Raw genomic sequence first — 17,673 nt, 5'->3', positions numbered from 1 at the left:
TGTCTCGGACACAGTCGCGGCCTGGTCACGGCCTGGCTGCTGCGGCTCACACGCAGGCTCGGTGTCAGGCCGCCGCCAGACGCCCCTCCCCCAAGGCGCTACACCTCCAGAACCACCCTCCCGCCAGGGACCCCGGGAGACGCACGCAGGTGCCCCGGCCACACACCTCGCATCCCGAAGGGCAACAACCCAGACACCCTACTACCACCCACCCACACGCGAGTGCAGCTGATACACGCACGAGGCACATGCTCTGAGTTGCTGGCAGGTTTTCCGTCTGTAGCTCATGGGGTTTCACATTGTATTTATTTGCGGTTATTAGACAGTCACGTGATTCTGTCGCTGGGGGCTTACGTGGACCTCCAGTGAGGTTAAAGGCACCAAGGATTTTTCAAGATCCGGAGCATAATCAAAAACGTAACAGCTGCTTCTATTAAGAGTTAAAGATCTGCTAAACCTAATTGAAACTGCACGTGCAGGAGGCCAAAATCCAGTTTAGCTAGCTAGACTATGGAAAACCGGACCCACGCTGTTTGCAGACGCCTGGGATAGAATGACAAACCCTAGGCAGCCAATGAATCAGAACTGAGCAGCTGTACATCACTAGCAGGGTCTCCTATTGGCTGGGGTGCGTTATCCCTCTCTTGTCAGAGGCTTAACCTGTTCCTGGTTTTGACCTACACCACATTTGCGGGAACAGAAGTTTAAAAGAAAAATCCGTGTTATAAAAAGACGGTCTGGTATATACAAAGAAAAACCAATTACTTCATTATTGTAGGCAGGTACTTTAAAAAGAACAACTGAAAATATTAGCCAAATTGTGTTCTGGCCCATAAAAAGGTAAATTTGTGTCAAGGCCTCTCTATTTTATACCAGGAGTTTGTATCCTGCTACTTTGTATCTCCTAAAACCACTTTGTTGTTCCAACTCTTAGATCAAAAGCAACCTATTTATTCCATTTATTCCAACCTATTTATTCCAAACATTTAGCTGCTTTTAAAGCTATAAAAACTGTCTCCAGTTTTTTCAACATGACTTTTTTGAGACGATTCTGTTCCTTTCACTTTTAGGCCTGGGGTCTAACAACTGTGAAACAATATCACCTAATGATCACTGTAAGGCCACTTCTTCAAGGAATCCCAAAATTACCCAATATCTTTGGGGTTAGAATTTCTTAGAGTAAGATGAAGATGGCTCATTTCCAGGTATACAAAGTAAAAACAAAGTTCTCTTATGCATTGGTCCCAATATTATCTGAGGACATATTTCCTAATTACTTCTCCCCACACTTGCCAAAAAAAAGGAAATTAGATCAAAGATCTTTGAAACCCTACTTTATTGGAATCCTTAATACTTCAGACAAATAGCAGCATGATTAGCATGCTAGTGGACTCATTACCATTCTGAAACAGAAGAGCCCATGTGGCAACCACTATTTGGAGTGCCCTTAGAAAACAAATTTTCTTATTCATAAGGCAGAGCCTGTGTCACCAATAGCACTATAGGACCATAAAGAGCTTGAAGCTCTTGCCTGTCTTTCTGCTTCCTTCCTTTAGGCTTCCACATCTTTCTTCTCTCTGCTCTACATTTGTAGGAGAATCTGGGTCAATTATAGCAGAAGAGGTAGAAAAAATAGGAAATATGAGCATAAAGAGATTTTTAAGGCATCTGTACAGTGTGTCATAGACTACCAATTAATCTGCTCCTTCCCACCATTTCTTATTTCTGAATATAGCTTGCAGGGACATTTTGGTACGAACCAGGAAACTCACGGGTTATAAGATTAACATTTGAAAATTTGGAACAGAGCTATCTTAATATTATCTGAATAAATACGCTTGACCTAATGTCCCCTTCCTTATTATTACACTACATATATTCCCTAAATAGTATACTAAATATTCCCTAAATATTATGCTAGGGGCAAAAAAACTTAAGTATTAGAAGAGGGGAAAGTGACATTGAAAAAAAGAGTGTTAAAAGTTTTCTTCTCTTTTGATCCACAAGGCTTTACTTGGGCTTCCTATATACATTTGGGATGTTCATAGTAAATTTTTGCAAAACATCAGTAAGAATACATTGCCACAATTGTACTTCAGTAATTTTTACAGGTATATTGTGAAACTATTCTACTCTGCTTTGGAAATCTGTTTATATTTTAATTACCAAACAGGAAGAAGCTTTTCTGAAAGATTGGTTTTCAAGTCCTGAATTTAATTACATGCCATTAGCCTAGTAATTGCGAGGCTTGGGGTGAGGACAGGAAGTGAGGGATCTGAAGTTTAATCTCCTCTTTTCCTCCATAATCATGATTTTTTTTTAAGGTTTATATTTTTTGTAAAACCAAATTACTATTGTGAATCCATCCAAGACAGTCGCCTAAGACAGCCTTGCTTGGGCCTCTCAAAATGATCTCAGCAATTTAAGTGGCCCCTTGGGGAGCACCTGAGAACCCCTCAGCTGAATCATCCATCCATTCACACTGAGGCCAGTCACTACCCAAGAGCTGCAAAGCCAAGCAGAACACACATTCAACTCTGCCTTCCTCCTCCTCCTTCACTACCTGTTTCATGTTTTCTTCTCACAGATAGCCTCTTCTTTTGTCCTCTTCTCTCTTTTCTCCTTCTTATTGCTCTTCTCCCTTTCTTCTGTTCTCTTTTTATCTCCTTTGCTCTTCTTTTCACCATTTTTCTCTTCTCACTTTTCCTTAGCCTAGTCCAAATTACATCTTCTGCTACCCACTTTCTCCTGAAGTAATACATTTGAGTAGAGAGTGCCCCTATACTACTTTTGTTGGAGGGGGGATGTACCCCACCACCTGCTCCTCCTTCCTCCATCCCCCCTCACCATATCAGGTCATGAAAAATAGCTGTTTAAAGGACTGTCACAGAATGAAAAGGATTAGAGAATCTTGTCCTGTGTGACATCATTGAGGTGGCCCCATTAGGGTGGGGCAGAAAGGAGCCAGCAGGCTTGTGCTGCCATTGTGGCTCCTCCTGGGCCCTGAGAGAAATGTGGCCACCGGGAGCACCACAGGTCAAGCCCTGGGTAATCTTTAGGATAGGCTCTTGCCTTAAGAGACTGTAGTTGGCCACAGCCCCACAACACTGATGTGGGTCTTGTTAGACAAGTTCATCTGTTCAACAGCTGCTTATTATGTGCCAGGCACTTTGCTGGCTACTGGGGTAGTTAATGACATCAATGGGCAAAATCCCTGTCCCCAAGGAGTTGGTGTTATAATGAGAGATATAGACAAAGAAGTAAACAAACGAACAAGGAAACTGCAGATCGTGATCAGTGCTGTGAAGGAAAGAAGTAAGGAAATAGATTGGGGAGATGACTTGAAACAAGTGTACAGAGAAGACCTTTCTAAGAAGGTAGCATTCAAGCTGAAGGATGAGGCGTCAGCTTTGCAAAGAATCAGAGGAGAGCTTTACAGGCAGAGGGATCAGCATGGACAAAGGGCCTGATGTGGGAAAGAGCTTGGCAGAAAAGTTGTCTGCAGACCAAAGAGAAGTTCAGCAAACTCAGGCAAATATTTTACAAAGTTGCTCAAGTTTAAATGATAACTTAGGATATTTGGAATACTGAATCCAATTTATAGCTAGGAAACCACCTTGAGTAGAGGGGCACAATCCAAGCAAAATAACTTACTGAATTGATCTGTCCCAAAAAGCAAAGCAGCTTGAGAAATCAAAATGAAAAATCAAAGGACTTTTATTCAACTATTGAAATTAAGAAGCATTCTACAATGCCAGAAAGAGGTCCCTTCAGACATTTTCATTTCAGCAGCTAGAAATGAGTAAACTAAAGTTTAGAAAAAATTGTTTTTCTCCCAACTTAGATAGCTATTCTTAATGAGAAAAGACTAACAAAAGTTTGGACTTCTTGAGAAGAACTTTTCTGGAAATTTACTGTCTATTGCAGGCATTACAGAAGATCTCAAACTGAAGCCGACTTTTGAAAGCTGCAACACATTTTGTATCCTTAACGATGGTGTCCGGGCTGAAAACCAGTGATGAAATGACCATCATAATAAGGGCTCTTTTTTCTGTATCTGACTCTACAGTTTACAAAACCCTGTCACTTAGACCAACCAGTTTTATCCTCAAAATAATCCTTGGCAAGGCAAGGACTGTTCTCATCCTTTACAGAAATCTGAGTGTCAGAGAGCTAGTGGTTGCCCAGAGTCACCAAAAGTAATGACTGGTATCCAGGTTTTCCCCTGTATCCTCCAGATCATCCCTAGCTTTTACATGCCAGTAATAAAGGTAGCAAGGAGAGTCAGGAGTGGAAGGAACATGGATTTAGGGTCAACGTGGTGTGCAGAACTGGCTTATCCTATCTCATGAGAGCAGACTGTTAAATTTTTAGAAATTTTGCCAGTTGTTTGTATACAGCCACTGTTAAAAATTAAGTTATATAAACCTCCAATTAAATTTTAAACAAAGATAATGTATATTATTAAAACAGACTCACAGACATAGAAAACAAACTTATGATTACCAAAGAGGGAAAGGGAGGGAGGGATAAACTAGGAGTTTGGGATTAACATATACATACTACTATATATAAAATAACCTACAAAGGCCTATCATATAGCACAGGGAACTATATTCAATATCTTGTAATAATCTATAAAGGAAAATAACCTGAAAAGGAATACACACACACACACGTATATGTATAACTGAATCACTTTGCTGTATAACTGAAACTAACACAACATTGTAAATCAACTATACTTCATATTTTTAAAAAAGAAAAAAAGATATGTTAATATGTTAAAAATGTATCTTCTAAATTATCTTAATGTATGTTACTATTATCTCTGCTCTTGAGGTATTTATGTGTATTGTCTGAATGGTAAAAATACTCTGCGATGTGTTACTGCAATCTCTTCCCAATGCCACATTCAGTGACTTCACTTTGCTAGCTTGAAACTGGCTATGGAGGGAGTATTTACATGATGGAAATCAGCAAAGGCCACAAATCAAGGCTTGATTTCTTGCTTTGCTGATGGTCTAGACTTACAGTGACAGAGGAACTGTTAATAATACAAATTAAACTTAAAAAGCATGTTGTGTCTATATATGTTACATGGAGAATGGCACAAAAACATTCAGCTCAGCAAAGAAGTCACTCACATTGGCAAGTAAGTTCCCATATACATCTCTGTTGTGTCACTTTTAGATGAAAATATTAACCAACAGGCATGTCAGAACTACATTTGGAGAGCTGGTTGTTAAACATTCACCAGCACACCACTGGATCTACTGTACTGTGCCAACTGGGCCACTTACAGGTTCTGTTACCTTAAGCATGTCACTTATACTATTAGCCTTGATTTCATTCTTCACAAAATACTATCTCTCAGGTTGTATTGTGATATTTAGAATTGATGAGGCACTCTTCACCACCACATCCTTCTTCCTCCTCACTGGCAGACCCTTCTCTTACTAGAGTTTGTGTATGGATACATGCTTTCTCAGGTTCTCTTGTAGCCTAGAGCAGCATCCCAGCCTATATACCAGTGTACACTGCTGTATCTCAAATAGGTTACAGATATTGTTGGTATTGATCAAGGTATTGATCCCTTAAGAACTTGGAGCATTTGAGTGAGGCTCAGCTGCTGAAACCTGAGATGGTCTCATCTGGCTACAAGCAGCCCTACCCAGGCACTCCTCTGTGTCATAAAAACATTATTTTTTTATTTGTGTCATGCTGTGAAAAAGCTGGGTAGCACTGGCTTAAGGCATGGATGCGTGATGCAATTCTGACCAATGGAACCTGAGGAAAAGTCTTGGGTGGGGGGAGGGGTGGATCTCAGAGTGATTTTCCTTCCTAATAAAAAGAGTCACATGAGAGAAAATACCTTTATGTATGTTGTTCTGTCTGTAGGTGAGCCTGGAACTTCTGGGCCATCTTGCAAAGAACCAACGTTAACGAGGAGAAGGAGAATGATGGTAAAAGTCTAGATGCTGCACATTTGTGAGCCATTGGGCCACCCCAGCAATTGCATACTTTGGAAATTTATATTTGAGGGGAATAATAAATGTTCCTCATTGTTTAAGCCACTTTTATTTTTGTACTCAGTTATTGTAGCTAAAAGCACCTAAATACAGTAGAAAAGCTGGTATGTCCTCAACACCCAGTGAGTGCTCAATAAGGCTAGTTAATCACCAAATTGGATCCTTTGCCTATAGAAAAGCTGCATGGTCAGATGTAAACTTAATCTCTACACATTTGAGTGATTTGTTCAGTACTTAGATTCACCTTGAAAGTTTATCTTGATTCTGGCTTAAGAGTGTCTTAAATTGGGTATTAAATTGAAAAATGAAGTCATTTTAAGCTTGAGAGCAACCGAACACAGAGGTGTTGATATGAATTTTCTCTTCTTGAAGGATCTTGACAAACTAGAGCTCCATTGCCTGACATAACCCCTTGATGTTCTGCAGATCAGTATTAGAACCAGAGCATGGGAATTACAGAGAAGACAGTTTTAGTTCAGTATAAGGGAAAGGGAATGAACTTGGCCTAGAATGTGCCAAACTCCATACCAGGCCCCTTATGAGTGTTATTTAATCCTCCAAATAACTTTGCAAAGAAGATACTATTTTTCCATTTTATAAGAGAGGAAACTATAGCTAAGAAAAGAGCTCGTTTGCAGACCTAGAAGCCTCTGATTCCAAAGTCCCTGCTTTTTCTGTTACAGAAGCAGACTGGGTCTTCTTGAGATGACTTTCTTTCTCCTTGAAGCCCTTTCCACTGCATTTTCTTATCCAGGAAAACAGAACAGTTCCAACAATGGTGTCCTAACTGAAGATACCATGGTGAGATGCGAGAGGAGTTATACTGCATATTACACAACAAAATATTTCCAAGCTCCATGTAAAATCATCACTCATCCTAGAGTTTTGCTTCTAGCCATCGCTTCCTCCATTCTCCTGCTTTTTCCACTCCAGGAAAACGTCTCTCTTCTCTTCTCCTAACACACTCTCCTTTCTTTGGGGCACACTCCTTACAAATCCCACTTAGCAAGACAAAAACTAACATAACACCCATCAACCCCCACCCCACATGTCCTTGGAGAGCCTCTGCAGTTGGTCCAAACAAGGCAGAGGCCTCTCTGCAGAGAAGCAGTAGGTATGGGAAGACTCAGGTTAGCATCATAGACTCAAGACTCCAGAGCCTGGGCCAAGCAGGTGTACTCCAAGTGTGAGATCAAGCTGGGTATAACACAATACGCAGTGGTGAGAGGAGAGCATATTTATTCCATTTGAAGACATCCAAAACTACAATTGCTTAATGTTCTAAGCATGTTGGAACTAAAGAGGACATGCCAAAGCCTATCTCTGCTCTGTCTAGTCTGTGGACAAGTTATTTAACCTCTCTCAGACTTGGCTTCCTTCCTCATCTGGAATATGGAAATAATCACCTCGGCAGAAATAGATGAAATCCTACACTTAACTTGCCACATTGCCCTATACCATGGTGTGTAGACACACACAAAAATGTAACCATTACTTTGAAGCACATCATGTGATATTTTTAACCGTAACAATATACCATGAGTGCAATATCCTCTCTCTCCCACAGGCCTAGATTTAGGTTCACACTAAAGTTGCCAATTATAGGACTAAAATCATTATTTTCAAGACTCTTTTTGACTTCTAGTTCTCTGGCTTGGTGAGGCCTGTGGGAACATGTGTGTGACCTATGACAAGGATCTCCCACTGGAGTGCTCTGCTTCCCTGACCAACGCTGACCCTTTTTGTGTGAGTTTATGCTTCATGCCCCCTGCACCAAAGGCAACCATTTGGTTCTGAACCTAAACTCTAGGTTGTTCTTCTTATAGTGCTTCTAAAGGACTCCAAGCCCTATATTATATGTGTTACAGTATTTATAATTTTTATATTGTATGCTTGAGTCACCACACATTTTACTCAATCTATAAAGAACCTGGAATATGCCAGACATTGCACCAGATCCTGGGGATATTGTAGTGAAAAAGAGAGGTAGTTTTCATGGAGCTTACTTGGGGTCAACAGAAAACAAGCAAGTCATTGCAGAGGGATAAGTACCATAAAGGATGTAAAGCAGAGTACGATGTGGGCGAGCAGTATGGGAGAGGGGGCAAAGGACAGGTTACTTTAGACCAGTTGATCAGAGAGAGGCTGTTAGAGGAGACGACAGTTGGGCAGGCCTGAATGACAGGAGGAAGCCACCAGGTAAAAGTCTAGGGAAAGAGTATCCCAGACAAAGGCAAAAGCTCTGGGGGTGGAAGTGAGCTTGCCATGTCAAGGACAAGACAGAACTCTGGGAGGTCTGGGGCATGGTCATAGAGGGAGAGAGTGCTATTTAGGCAGGGTGACTTTAGGCCGCAGTAAGGATTTTGATTTTATTTTAAGTGTGATGGAAAACCACTGGTGGTTTTTATGCAAGGGAGTGATGTGATCTAATTTGTTTTGCTTTTGCTGCAGTATGGAGAAGAGATTTTAGAAAAGCAAAAGTGGAAGTAGAAAAATCCTTTCATGTCAGTTTCACAAATCCTTAAAGAGGAAGTGAAATTAGTTTTCAGCTTTAAATGGCACAGTGATTACATTTTGGTGGTAGGAATGTGGTCTTTTAGATAGTTCTTGTTACTGGGGCTCATGTTTCATTCTCTGGGAACTATACTTAGATATTTTTACAAATGACTCAACAAGTAACCTTTCTTGGTAAGTTTAGTGAAATGCAGCAAAGAGTACCTTGTAGGAAAAGCCAAGTTAAGAGTAGGTAAAATAGATGCCCACTTAAGTTGTTTAATTTCAGGTGAATACTTAGTGTCCTCAGAAATACTCTCTAAGAACCTCGTTACTCTCTCCCTCTCCACTCACCATTCTCCTAACATACACCTGAAGGCTGAAGACTAAAAGTCTACTCGTTAATTTATGCCTTGTGCTATCCAGTGAGGATGATAGTTCAGGTGTCTCTTATTTAAGGCAGACATTTACATCTTAATATGAAAGTTTTTACATCTTTTGCAGAATAAAGTTTTAATATTCTAGAAGCAATTTGCCTTGACATGCATTGGTGAGATCGGGTAAAAGAAATTTAAGAAGGAATTTAGTAAAGACTTCAATAATACCAAAGATGAATCTACTTCTATGACCATACCCAGGTTCAATCTTGCTCATGGAGCTGTGAAAGAAATACATACACTTCACATATTTAGTCTTCTTATTGGCTACTGGGTTTTCTTCATTTAATTTAATGGTCATATATTAGTAGTCTTCCAAGTAAATCTAGAATAGGCCTTTGGGAAAGGACCATGACTAATTTTATGTTTAATCTTACAACTAGTACATTATAGATATCCAACAATTATTTCATAATAAAAATTATTATGAATAGATAGCTAGTGGGAAGTTCCTGCATAACATAGGGAGATAAACTCGATGATGGGTGACTTAGAGGGCCAGGATAGGGAGGGTGGTAGGGAGTCACGGGAGGGAGGGGATATGGGGATATAGGTATAAACACAGCTGATCCACTTTGATGTACCTCAGAAACTGGCACAACAGTGTAAAGCAATTATATTCCAATAATGAGCCTTTCAAAAAATTATTATGGCTATTATATATTACATTTATAGAATCTGTAATCTCCACAGTTTCTGCCCATAGTGCTGAATTCAGCCTAAGTACTAGATGGTGTAAATCATAAGCACCTACCACTGGAAAGAATGATTCCTCATTCAAAACCAAGTACTGATTAAAAACCTGCTGTGTGGGATTCAGAGCTCGGCAGGAAGTGGGACCGGTGCTTGGCGGATGCAGTCGTGAAGATAGGTACTGGTTTTGGATTAGGACTTGTTTTTTCACTTACCTTCTTTAAAAGAAGAATGTGGCCATTGGCCTTTGGTTCTGGAATGGGATTGGAAATGGCCTACTCCAACTGTCAGCATGAGTTCCAGGCTCCGTATCTTCTACATGGAAAATATGTCAAAGAGCAGGAGCAGTGACTTACACCTGAGAACATCCCAGTGGGAGGAAAAGAGAAATCATGTTTATTCCTCAGGAATACTGAAGTGCCCTGGAGTAAGCTGACACTCCTCTGTAACAATGTTATCAGTAATGCTTTCAACTCCAGCACACTGTTTATGTATCTGAAACCAAGTCTGTTTCTTGTTTTGTATTTTCTCTCTGGAAATTGCAAGGAGGTGGTCTTAAAATAAATAAATTAAACAAAAATAGGCAAAACAAAAAACAAAAAAAACCTGCTGTGTGTCAAACTTCATTAAAACATGGAGAGGGATGCAAATAATAGCTGCTGCAATATATTGCAAACCTCCTAGTTACCAGACTCTTAAATATGACATAGCAATTCTATTAAAAATATTTGTTAGAAGTAACTTGTTTAAATTACATTTTATGGCAATTATAAGTTCTTGAAAGAAATAATTAATAAAATATATGAAACTGTATTTTTAAAGCACCATGTATACATCTCTTGAGGGTCAGTAAAAGTACTGACCTTCGTCCAAGTAGGCAAGACATACAAAACTCTTTTGTGTTGTCAATCACAACAAAATATGGAAAGGTTAAAGGGAACAATGTGAGTACTTGAAACATGCGATGCCAAAAGAAAAATCTTGGCTTGATATAAAATACCAGTGGCTTATATGGCCTGGTGAGTCATGTGTATCATATCTGGGTTATGTACCCATAAGCATTGGCTTAAAGGCAGTCAGACTATTTAGACTGTCATCACTGAACTCATCACGTGTCAGTCCTGCCTAAATTCAAAAGCAAAAACTAAAATACAGAAACACGTGGAATTGACAACATATAAAATTTCTGCTGTCCTACACTTAGATTCCCAAAGGCAATGTTACAAAAGGGTGTTTAAAGCCCAAGATTGTAATTCTATCTAATTTGGATTAGTTAGATCCTTCATTGGTTATTTAATATTTCTTTGAAGCCTGTTAAGGGCAAGAACGTTTATGGACTTCTCAGTAAAATACTCCAGATGGTGTAAATCATAACCCCCCACCTATGAAAAGAATTAAGTTAGTCAGACACCAAGTATAGAATAAAAACATAATATGTGACAAACCCTATTAAACATGGCAAGAGATACAAATAATAGCTACCATTTATTGAGCACTTTCTGTTTTCTAGAATCTTTATTTCTATAGTATCTAATTTAATCTTGACAATAGCTCCTCAAGACAGCTGTTATTATTATATTTTACAGATGAGAAATGGAGGCTTAGAGGAGTTAAGTCACTTGTCCGAATTCTTAGAGCAAATGAGTTGATAAAATTTGAACCCCATGTGATTGCTTCTTTTTTTTTTTTGCTATTTTTATAATGCAAAACTGAAGGTTAACATATAATCTTTCAGGGCTTCCTAGGTGGCGCAGTGGTTAAGAATCCACCTGCCAATGCAGGGGACATGGGTTCGATCCCTGCTCCAGGAAGATCCCACATGCCGCAGAGCAAATAAGCCCGTGTGCCACAACTATTGAGCATGCGCTTTAGAGCCCTTGAGCCACAACTACTGAGCCCATGTGCTGCAACTACTGAAGCCCACGTGCCTAGAGCCCATGCTCCGCAACAAGAGAAGCCACAGCAATGAGGAGCCCACGCACCACGACAAAGAGCAGCCCCCACTCACTGCAACTAAAAGAAAAGCCTGCACACAGCAAAAAAGAACCAACACAGACATTAAAATAAATAAATGATAAAAATAAATAAATAAAAACATATAATCTTGCTGTCTATTCAGACATCAGGCTATACAAAGAGCCTCTGGCCTGGAGAATCAGAACACAGAATTTAGTCTTGGCTCTGAGGCTATGCCACTGTGTGCAACTCAGGAAAGTCATTGCATCTTTTTGAATTTCAAGTTTCCACATATGTAAAATAAAGGTGGTGAACAAAATAACCTTTACAGTCCCTTCCAACTTAAAATTCCACCACTCTAGCAAGAAAAAAAAAACCCGGCTCTGGAAATGGATGTCTATTTCCCCAGACTGGTAACACAGTAATCCACATTTCTTTAGGGGAAATCATCTCTTCCTCCCTCTCAGTATAATCTCTTCTTCTGGCCTCAGAATCTGGTGCAAGTTTGGGCACATGACCCAGACTTGGGAGACAGTAGAGGAAAGATACCTTATTTCTCTATGATTGCTAGGAGGAGTGATGATGAGAGTTTGGAGCTTCCAGGGACATGCCCAAAGCTAGCTCCTTCTCTGGAATGTTCAGTTTCTTGTGGCACTAGATTCTGTTGTGTTAAGCCAGTTTACATTGGGGTTTCTCTCTACTGGTTCACAGATGTCATGATAGTGGTAATCCTTGAAGGATGGGTTAGATTTTCATCAGGAGGATCCTTTTAAGTGGGGAGAAAACTATGCCTAGAATCCTTGAGATGGGAATGACTCCCTTAACTGAATTGGAAGCAAAGTGTGAAGAGGCAATTATCAATAGATATCTTGAAGGAAAAGTAGTGTGAGACCAAATTGTCAAAGGTTTTGAAAACCTCTAGGAGGACTTTAGAGTTGATGGTTTTGTCAGACTTATTTTTCGAAAAAGGCCCTTATGATATTTATTTTTTGAAAAGGTTCTGCTTCTCCTCTTCTAGGCCTTGCTATTCTCCCATCAAGATCTTGGGCAAGTCTTTACAACTGCCTCAACAAATAGGATGTGACTGAAGCAACACTGCATCCCTTCCAAGGCTACGTCACAAAAGGTAATATAGTTTCTACTTGGTTCTCTCTCTTTCAGGACATTTACCTTTAGAATCACACTACCGTGCTGTAAAGGAGCCCAGGTAACCGGTAACCGGGAGAGGCCATGTGTAAGGTGTTCTAGTTGACAGCCTATGTAATAAAGAATTTGGTCTTTGTTCCCAGTTCCTGGGAAATAGTCTCCAAAACCTTGGAATTTCCCTAGTGATAGGAGAGTCTTTGTTTTTCGTCATGTTCCCTGATACCTTATGCTGATGAGGTGACTAATGGTGCATTCTTAGACAGTTTAAATAAATGAGATGACTCAGGATGGAAGCTGCCCATGCCAGAAAGGTCAACCACGTGATTAGAGGGTTGGGGTTTTGAATTGGGTGATACTATGCCAACCATGGGGAGAGGAGGGGTGCTGGTGATTGAGTCACATGGCCAAAGATTAATCAATCATGCTTATGTAATGGAATCCTAACAAAAACTCTGAACACTGAAGTTTGGGTGAGCTTCTACGGTTGGCAATTCTCTGCATATCTTTGCATGTTGACATGCTGGGAGAGTGACATGTCCTAACTCTGTGGGGAGACGACAATGAAAGCTTCACATTTGAAACTCTCCTAAATCTCACCTTAAGTGTCTCTCCCTTTGGCTGGTTCTGATTTGTATCCTTTAATTTAATCATAAATATAGAACTTTCCTGAGTTCCATGAGCCATACTAGTGAATTATCCATCCTGAGGGAGTAATGGGAACCCCTGAATTTGTAGTCAGCTGGTCAGAAGTGAGGATGACCTGGAGATCCCCAAACTTATCTCTGGTATCTGAAGTGAGTGCAGTCTTACGGAGGGCTGTGCCCTTAACCTGTGAGGCTGGCCCAACTCTGGGTGGTTGGTGTCTGAAGTCACTGTACAGCCGAAGCTAAGGTCCAAGCTGACAGCAAGAGAATCAAGCATCAGACATGTGAGTGAACAAGTCTTCAGCTGATTTCCCAGCCATCAAGTTACCCCTAGCCTCTGGGCCTTCCAGCTGATGCCCTAGACACCCATGGACCAGAGAGAAGTCATATCAACTGCATCCTGCCCAAACTCCTCACCCATAGAATTCTTCAGCATATTAAAGAATTGTTTTATGCCACTACATATTAGAGAAATTTGTTACAGAGCAAAAGATAACTGGACCATATTTTTGTACCTGTGAGTGGGGTGGAATGGTAACAAAACCTAAAACATGAGGCAATGGCTTTCAGACCAAGTGGCAGGCAGAAGGTGAAAGGACCTTGAGAAGAGTTAAAGTCCAAAGGGTCTCGAAGACACTGTTAGTGAAAGTATGGTGTCCTCAGGAAGCCAACTGACAAAGGATTAAGAGAAAGTGAGGAAAATGTTATTGGAAGCTAGAGGAAAATAGACTCTTTTCATGTGATGGCAGGATGTTTACCAACACTGTTGACTGTAGTAAAGTAGAACAAAGGGAATTTACCTAACTGACTGGATGATCTAGCCAAGAAAACTTCCAGGCAGAGAGGGAAACGGGTTCGAGTACAAACTGATACATAGAAATCCCTAGAGTTTTAACGGAATTTTATCAGTTTGTAAAAAAGGGACAGAGACAGCAAAAAATTAAAAGAGGACTCTGCATACCTGAATTTCTATGGGCCAGAAGCAAGCTGAGAAAATAATTCATCTGCAAATCCAAACTAATTATGAAAAAAGAAGAACACAGTGAGCGAAACCAAGAGCTTAGGGAATAAAGCCAAGAGCTACGGAGCATCATTTCTAGGTAAAATGACTAAGCCATAACTAAAGAACTGGCAACATGTGCCCAGCTGGACTTAGTATTGCTATGAGCCAGTGACTCCTTTGTGCCTCTTGTTTCTCCTTTTTTGAATGGAGTATCTATAACAATGATCTCAACATTATACTTGAGGTATGTGCAGGGCAGATAACTTGACTGTTTAGTTTGTAGATCTTAACTGGGTTTTTTTGTTGTTGTTGTTTCTTTGTTTTTTTAATTAATTAATTAATGGCTGCCTTGGATCTTCGTTGCTGCTCACAGGCTTTCTCTAGTTGCAGAGAGTGGGGGCTACCCTTCGATGTGGTATGCAGGCTTCTCATTGTTGTGGCTTCTCTTATTGTGGAGCATGGGCTCCAGGTGCACGGGCTTCAGTAGTTGTGGCACTCGGGCTCAGTAGCTGTGACACATGGGCTCAATAGTTGTGGCTTGCAGGCTCTAGAGCACAGACTCTGTAGTTGTGGCACATGGGCTTAGTTGCTCCACAACATGTGGGATCTTCCTGGACCAGGCCTCGAACCTGTGTCCCCTGCATTGGCAGGCAGATTCTTAACCACCACACCACCAGGGAAGTCCCTAGCTTGTAGACCTTTGGATCAAAGGCTCAAAGGTACTGAAGGAGCCATACACAAGAAACATCGTCCATTCCTAGAGGTGATTTAGATGATGAAATTCTGAACTTTAAACCTGATGTTTATGCCTTAATGGTATAATATTTTAGGGGTTCTTGGGGAAAGTGTTAGGGAATTTTGCATGTGGGAGAGTTGTGAATTATTATGATTAGAGGATGGACTGTGGCAAATTGTATTTTCCTAAAATGACCAAAATAATATTTCTAGTCCCATATATTCTTCTAGGACCTCACCATTTCCCCATAAAGAGTCTCTTTTCCTTGAATTTGGTAATGCTTTTATAACTGCCTTAATAAGAGAATATGGCAGAAACGATACTAAGTCTATTGATTAAAATGATAATCTTAGGCTTTACAAAGTACTACAAGATGCCAGTAAGAATGGGGGAGTAAGGATCTCTGAAAAGCCTCTCTTCCATAAAAGCAATGAGAACCCTGGGACAACTGTCAGAATCAGTTTTTTCAGGACTCTGAAAGAAAACCCAAAGGCTTACAACAATCTTGGGAATATTTATTCAAGAAAAATTATTGAATCTTGGTAAGAACAGTGAGATTTGTGGTATTTCAACTTGCTCTATTCACATGCTCTCCTCTCCAGCTCCATGGTAGCCTTGGCAACCAACAACCATGCAATCCTGCTGAAAATCAGCAGCCTGACCACCAATGGAGGGGTCAGAATAGGGTTGGACCTCCTTCAGAGCCCCATCCCCAGAGAACTGTCATCATTTGACGTGCATGTTGGTTCCCTAGAAGATCCCATTCTCAAGGTCACCTTTAGTTGACCTGACTCAAAGCTTGCTCAGCACAAACAGCCTTTTCCCTGGGAAATTTTGTCAAAAATAATCAACAGCAATTGTGGAACATCACAGTAACCTGAAGCAGTTGATAAGAGCTGGAGCAAACGTTAGGCCAATCAAAAAGATTAAAAGGAACAGTTTGGGAATGAAACGTCCATAAGGGGCTTTGAAAAGTGCCAACACACTCTTGAGACTCTAGAAGTCCAGGCAGACACACATCTGCGTGCTGTGCATCTGCCCAGGGCTAAGTGCGCTCACAAAGGATCCGAGAAAGCCCTAAGTGGTCACCTCTGGCTAACTGGGGGTCTCCTCAAAAGCTGGCAGTGAAACCAAAGGCACAGTTCGTTGTATACTGCCTGGCTAAGTGTGCCCCAGTGTGCATACAGAGACCCTTAGCAAACATTGGAAGGCTTATTGGCCCCCAACATTTGAGGAAGTTTCTGTCCAATGATTAGCTGACTACTAAGCTAATTGAGCAGAGACTTCAGTGGCCACACATGACAAAGAATATAGACTGTACAGAGCTAGTTCAGAAAGCTGCTGAACAGACAGCGACCAGCAATAAAAACAACCCCCTGGGAAGAGGGGCACATCTGATTTCTAGAGCTGCCATATTACATTATGTAAAGTGTCCAGTTTTCAGCAGAAAAATTAGAAGATATGATGTATTAGTCAGGGATCTCCAGAGAAACAGAACCAATAGGAGACAGAGATTTTTTTATAGGGAATTGGCCCATGTAACTATGAAGTCTGAGGCGTCCCACCAGAATCTGCCATTGGACAGCTGGTGACCCAGGAAAGTTTGAGTCTGCAGGCCTGAGACCCAGGAGAACAAATGGTGTAAGTTCTAGCCAAAGTCAAGGGCCTGAGAACTGGAGAGCTGATAGTATAAATTCCAGGCTGAGTCTGAAGGCCTAAGAACCAGGAGTGCTAATGGTGTAAGTCATAGTTTGAGGGCAGAAGTTTGATGCCACCGTTCAAACAATCAGGCGGAGGGAGGGAGAGAGAGAGAGAGAGAGACCCTCTCTTCTCCTACATTTTGGTGTTATTCAGGCCTTCAACAGGTTGGATGATGTTTACTAGCACTGAGGAAGGTAGTCTGCTTTTTAGTATGTATGGAAAATCCTAAAGCATCCACAAAAAAAGATACTAGAACAAATACATGAATCCAGGAATGTTGTAGGGTACAGGATCCACAAACAAAAATTAGTTGTGCTTCTGTACACCAGCATCGAATAATACAAAAATGAAATTAATAGAACAATTCGATTTACAATAGCACCGCCCAATAGCACTTGATTTCCCTTTGGGGGAGCCTTTTGTGTAGTCTAGGTGGGAAGAGGTGCTTGCCTCTCACTACAGAGGCTGAAGGGTCAGGTCCTCTGTGGCAGTATAGTTGACGTAGATTGGGTCACTTTGATCCATACTTCCAGAATTCTGAACCTTGAACCACTAATAAATACTAATGCTAATCCAAATTATTTCCCCAGTTTTGTGCCTCCATTTTTCCTTTTGCAAAGTGAAGACAATATATCTTTCCATGGTGCCTGACAATCTGCTTCACAGGCATGTTTTATTAACTGAGAATCCATGTGGATAAGACATTTTGAGGTTTCTGAGTGAAAAAGCACCATTTGAAAACAAAAAATATCATTGCTCTTGAAGCAGAGTCCCTAAGAGCTTACACCTTTACACCAGTGTTTAGCTCTGGGCACTTTAAAATGAACAGCTG

At 40.7% G+C, this 17,673-nt stretch overlaps 1 protein-coding gene across 1 annotated transcript; it reads left to right on the top strand.

Moving 5' to 3' along the window:
- Positions 1-9,760: 9,760 nt before the first annotated feature.
- On the top strand, positions 9,761-10,223 carry LOC130851966 (MICOS complex subunit MIC10-like; the record flags this gene model as incomplete). The annotated part of the gene is made up of 1 exon (XM_057732618.1): positions 9,761-10,223. A coding segment is annotated over one exon (246 nt), but the record flags the coding sequence as incomplete, so codon positions are not given.
- Positions 10,224-17,673: the final 7,450 nt, after the last annotated feature.

The sequence above is a fragment of the Hippopotamus amphibius genome, chromosome 4, assembly GCF_030028045.1.
Source record: "Hippopotamus amphibius kiboko isolate mHipAmp2 chromosome 4, mHipAmp2.hap2, whole genome shotgun sequence".
NCBI lineage: Eukaryota > Metazoa > Chordata > Mammalia > Artiodactyla > Hippopotamidae > Hippopotamus > Hippopotamus amphibius.
Note: the sequence above shows the minus strand (reverse complement) of the source record. Positions and strands in the feature narration are given on the sequence as shown.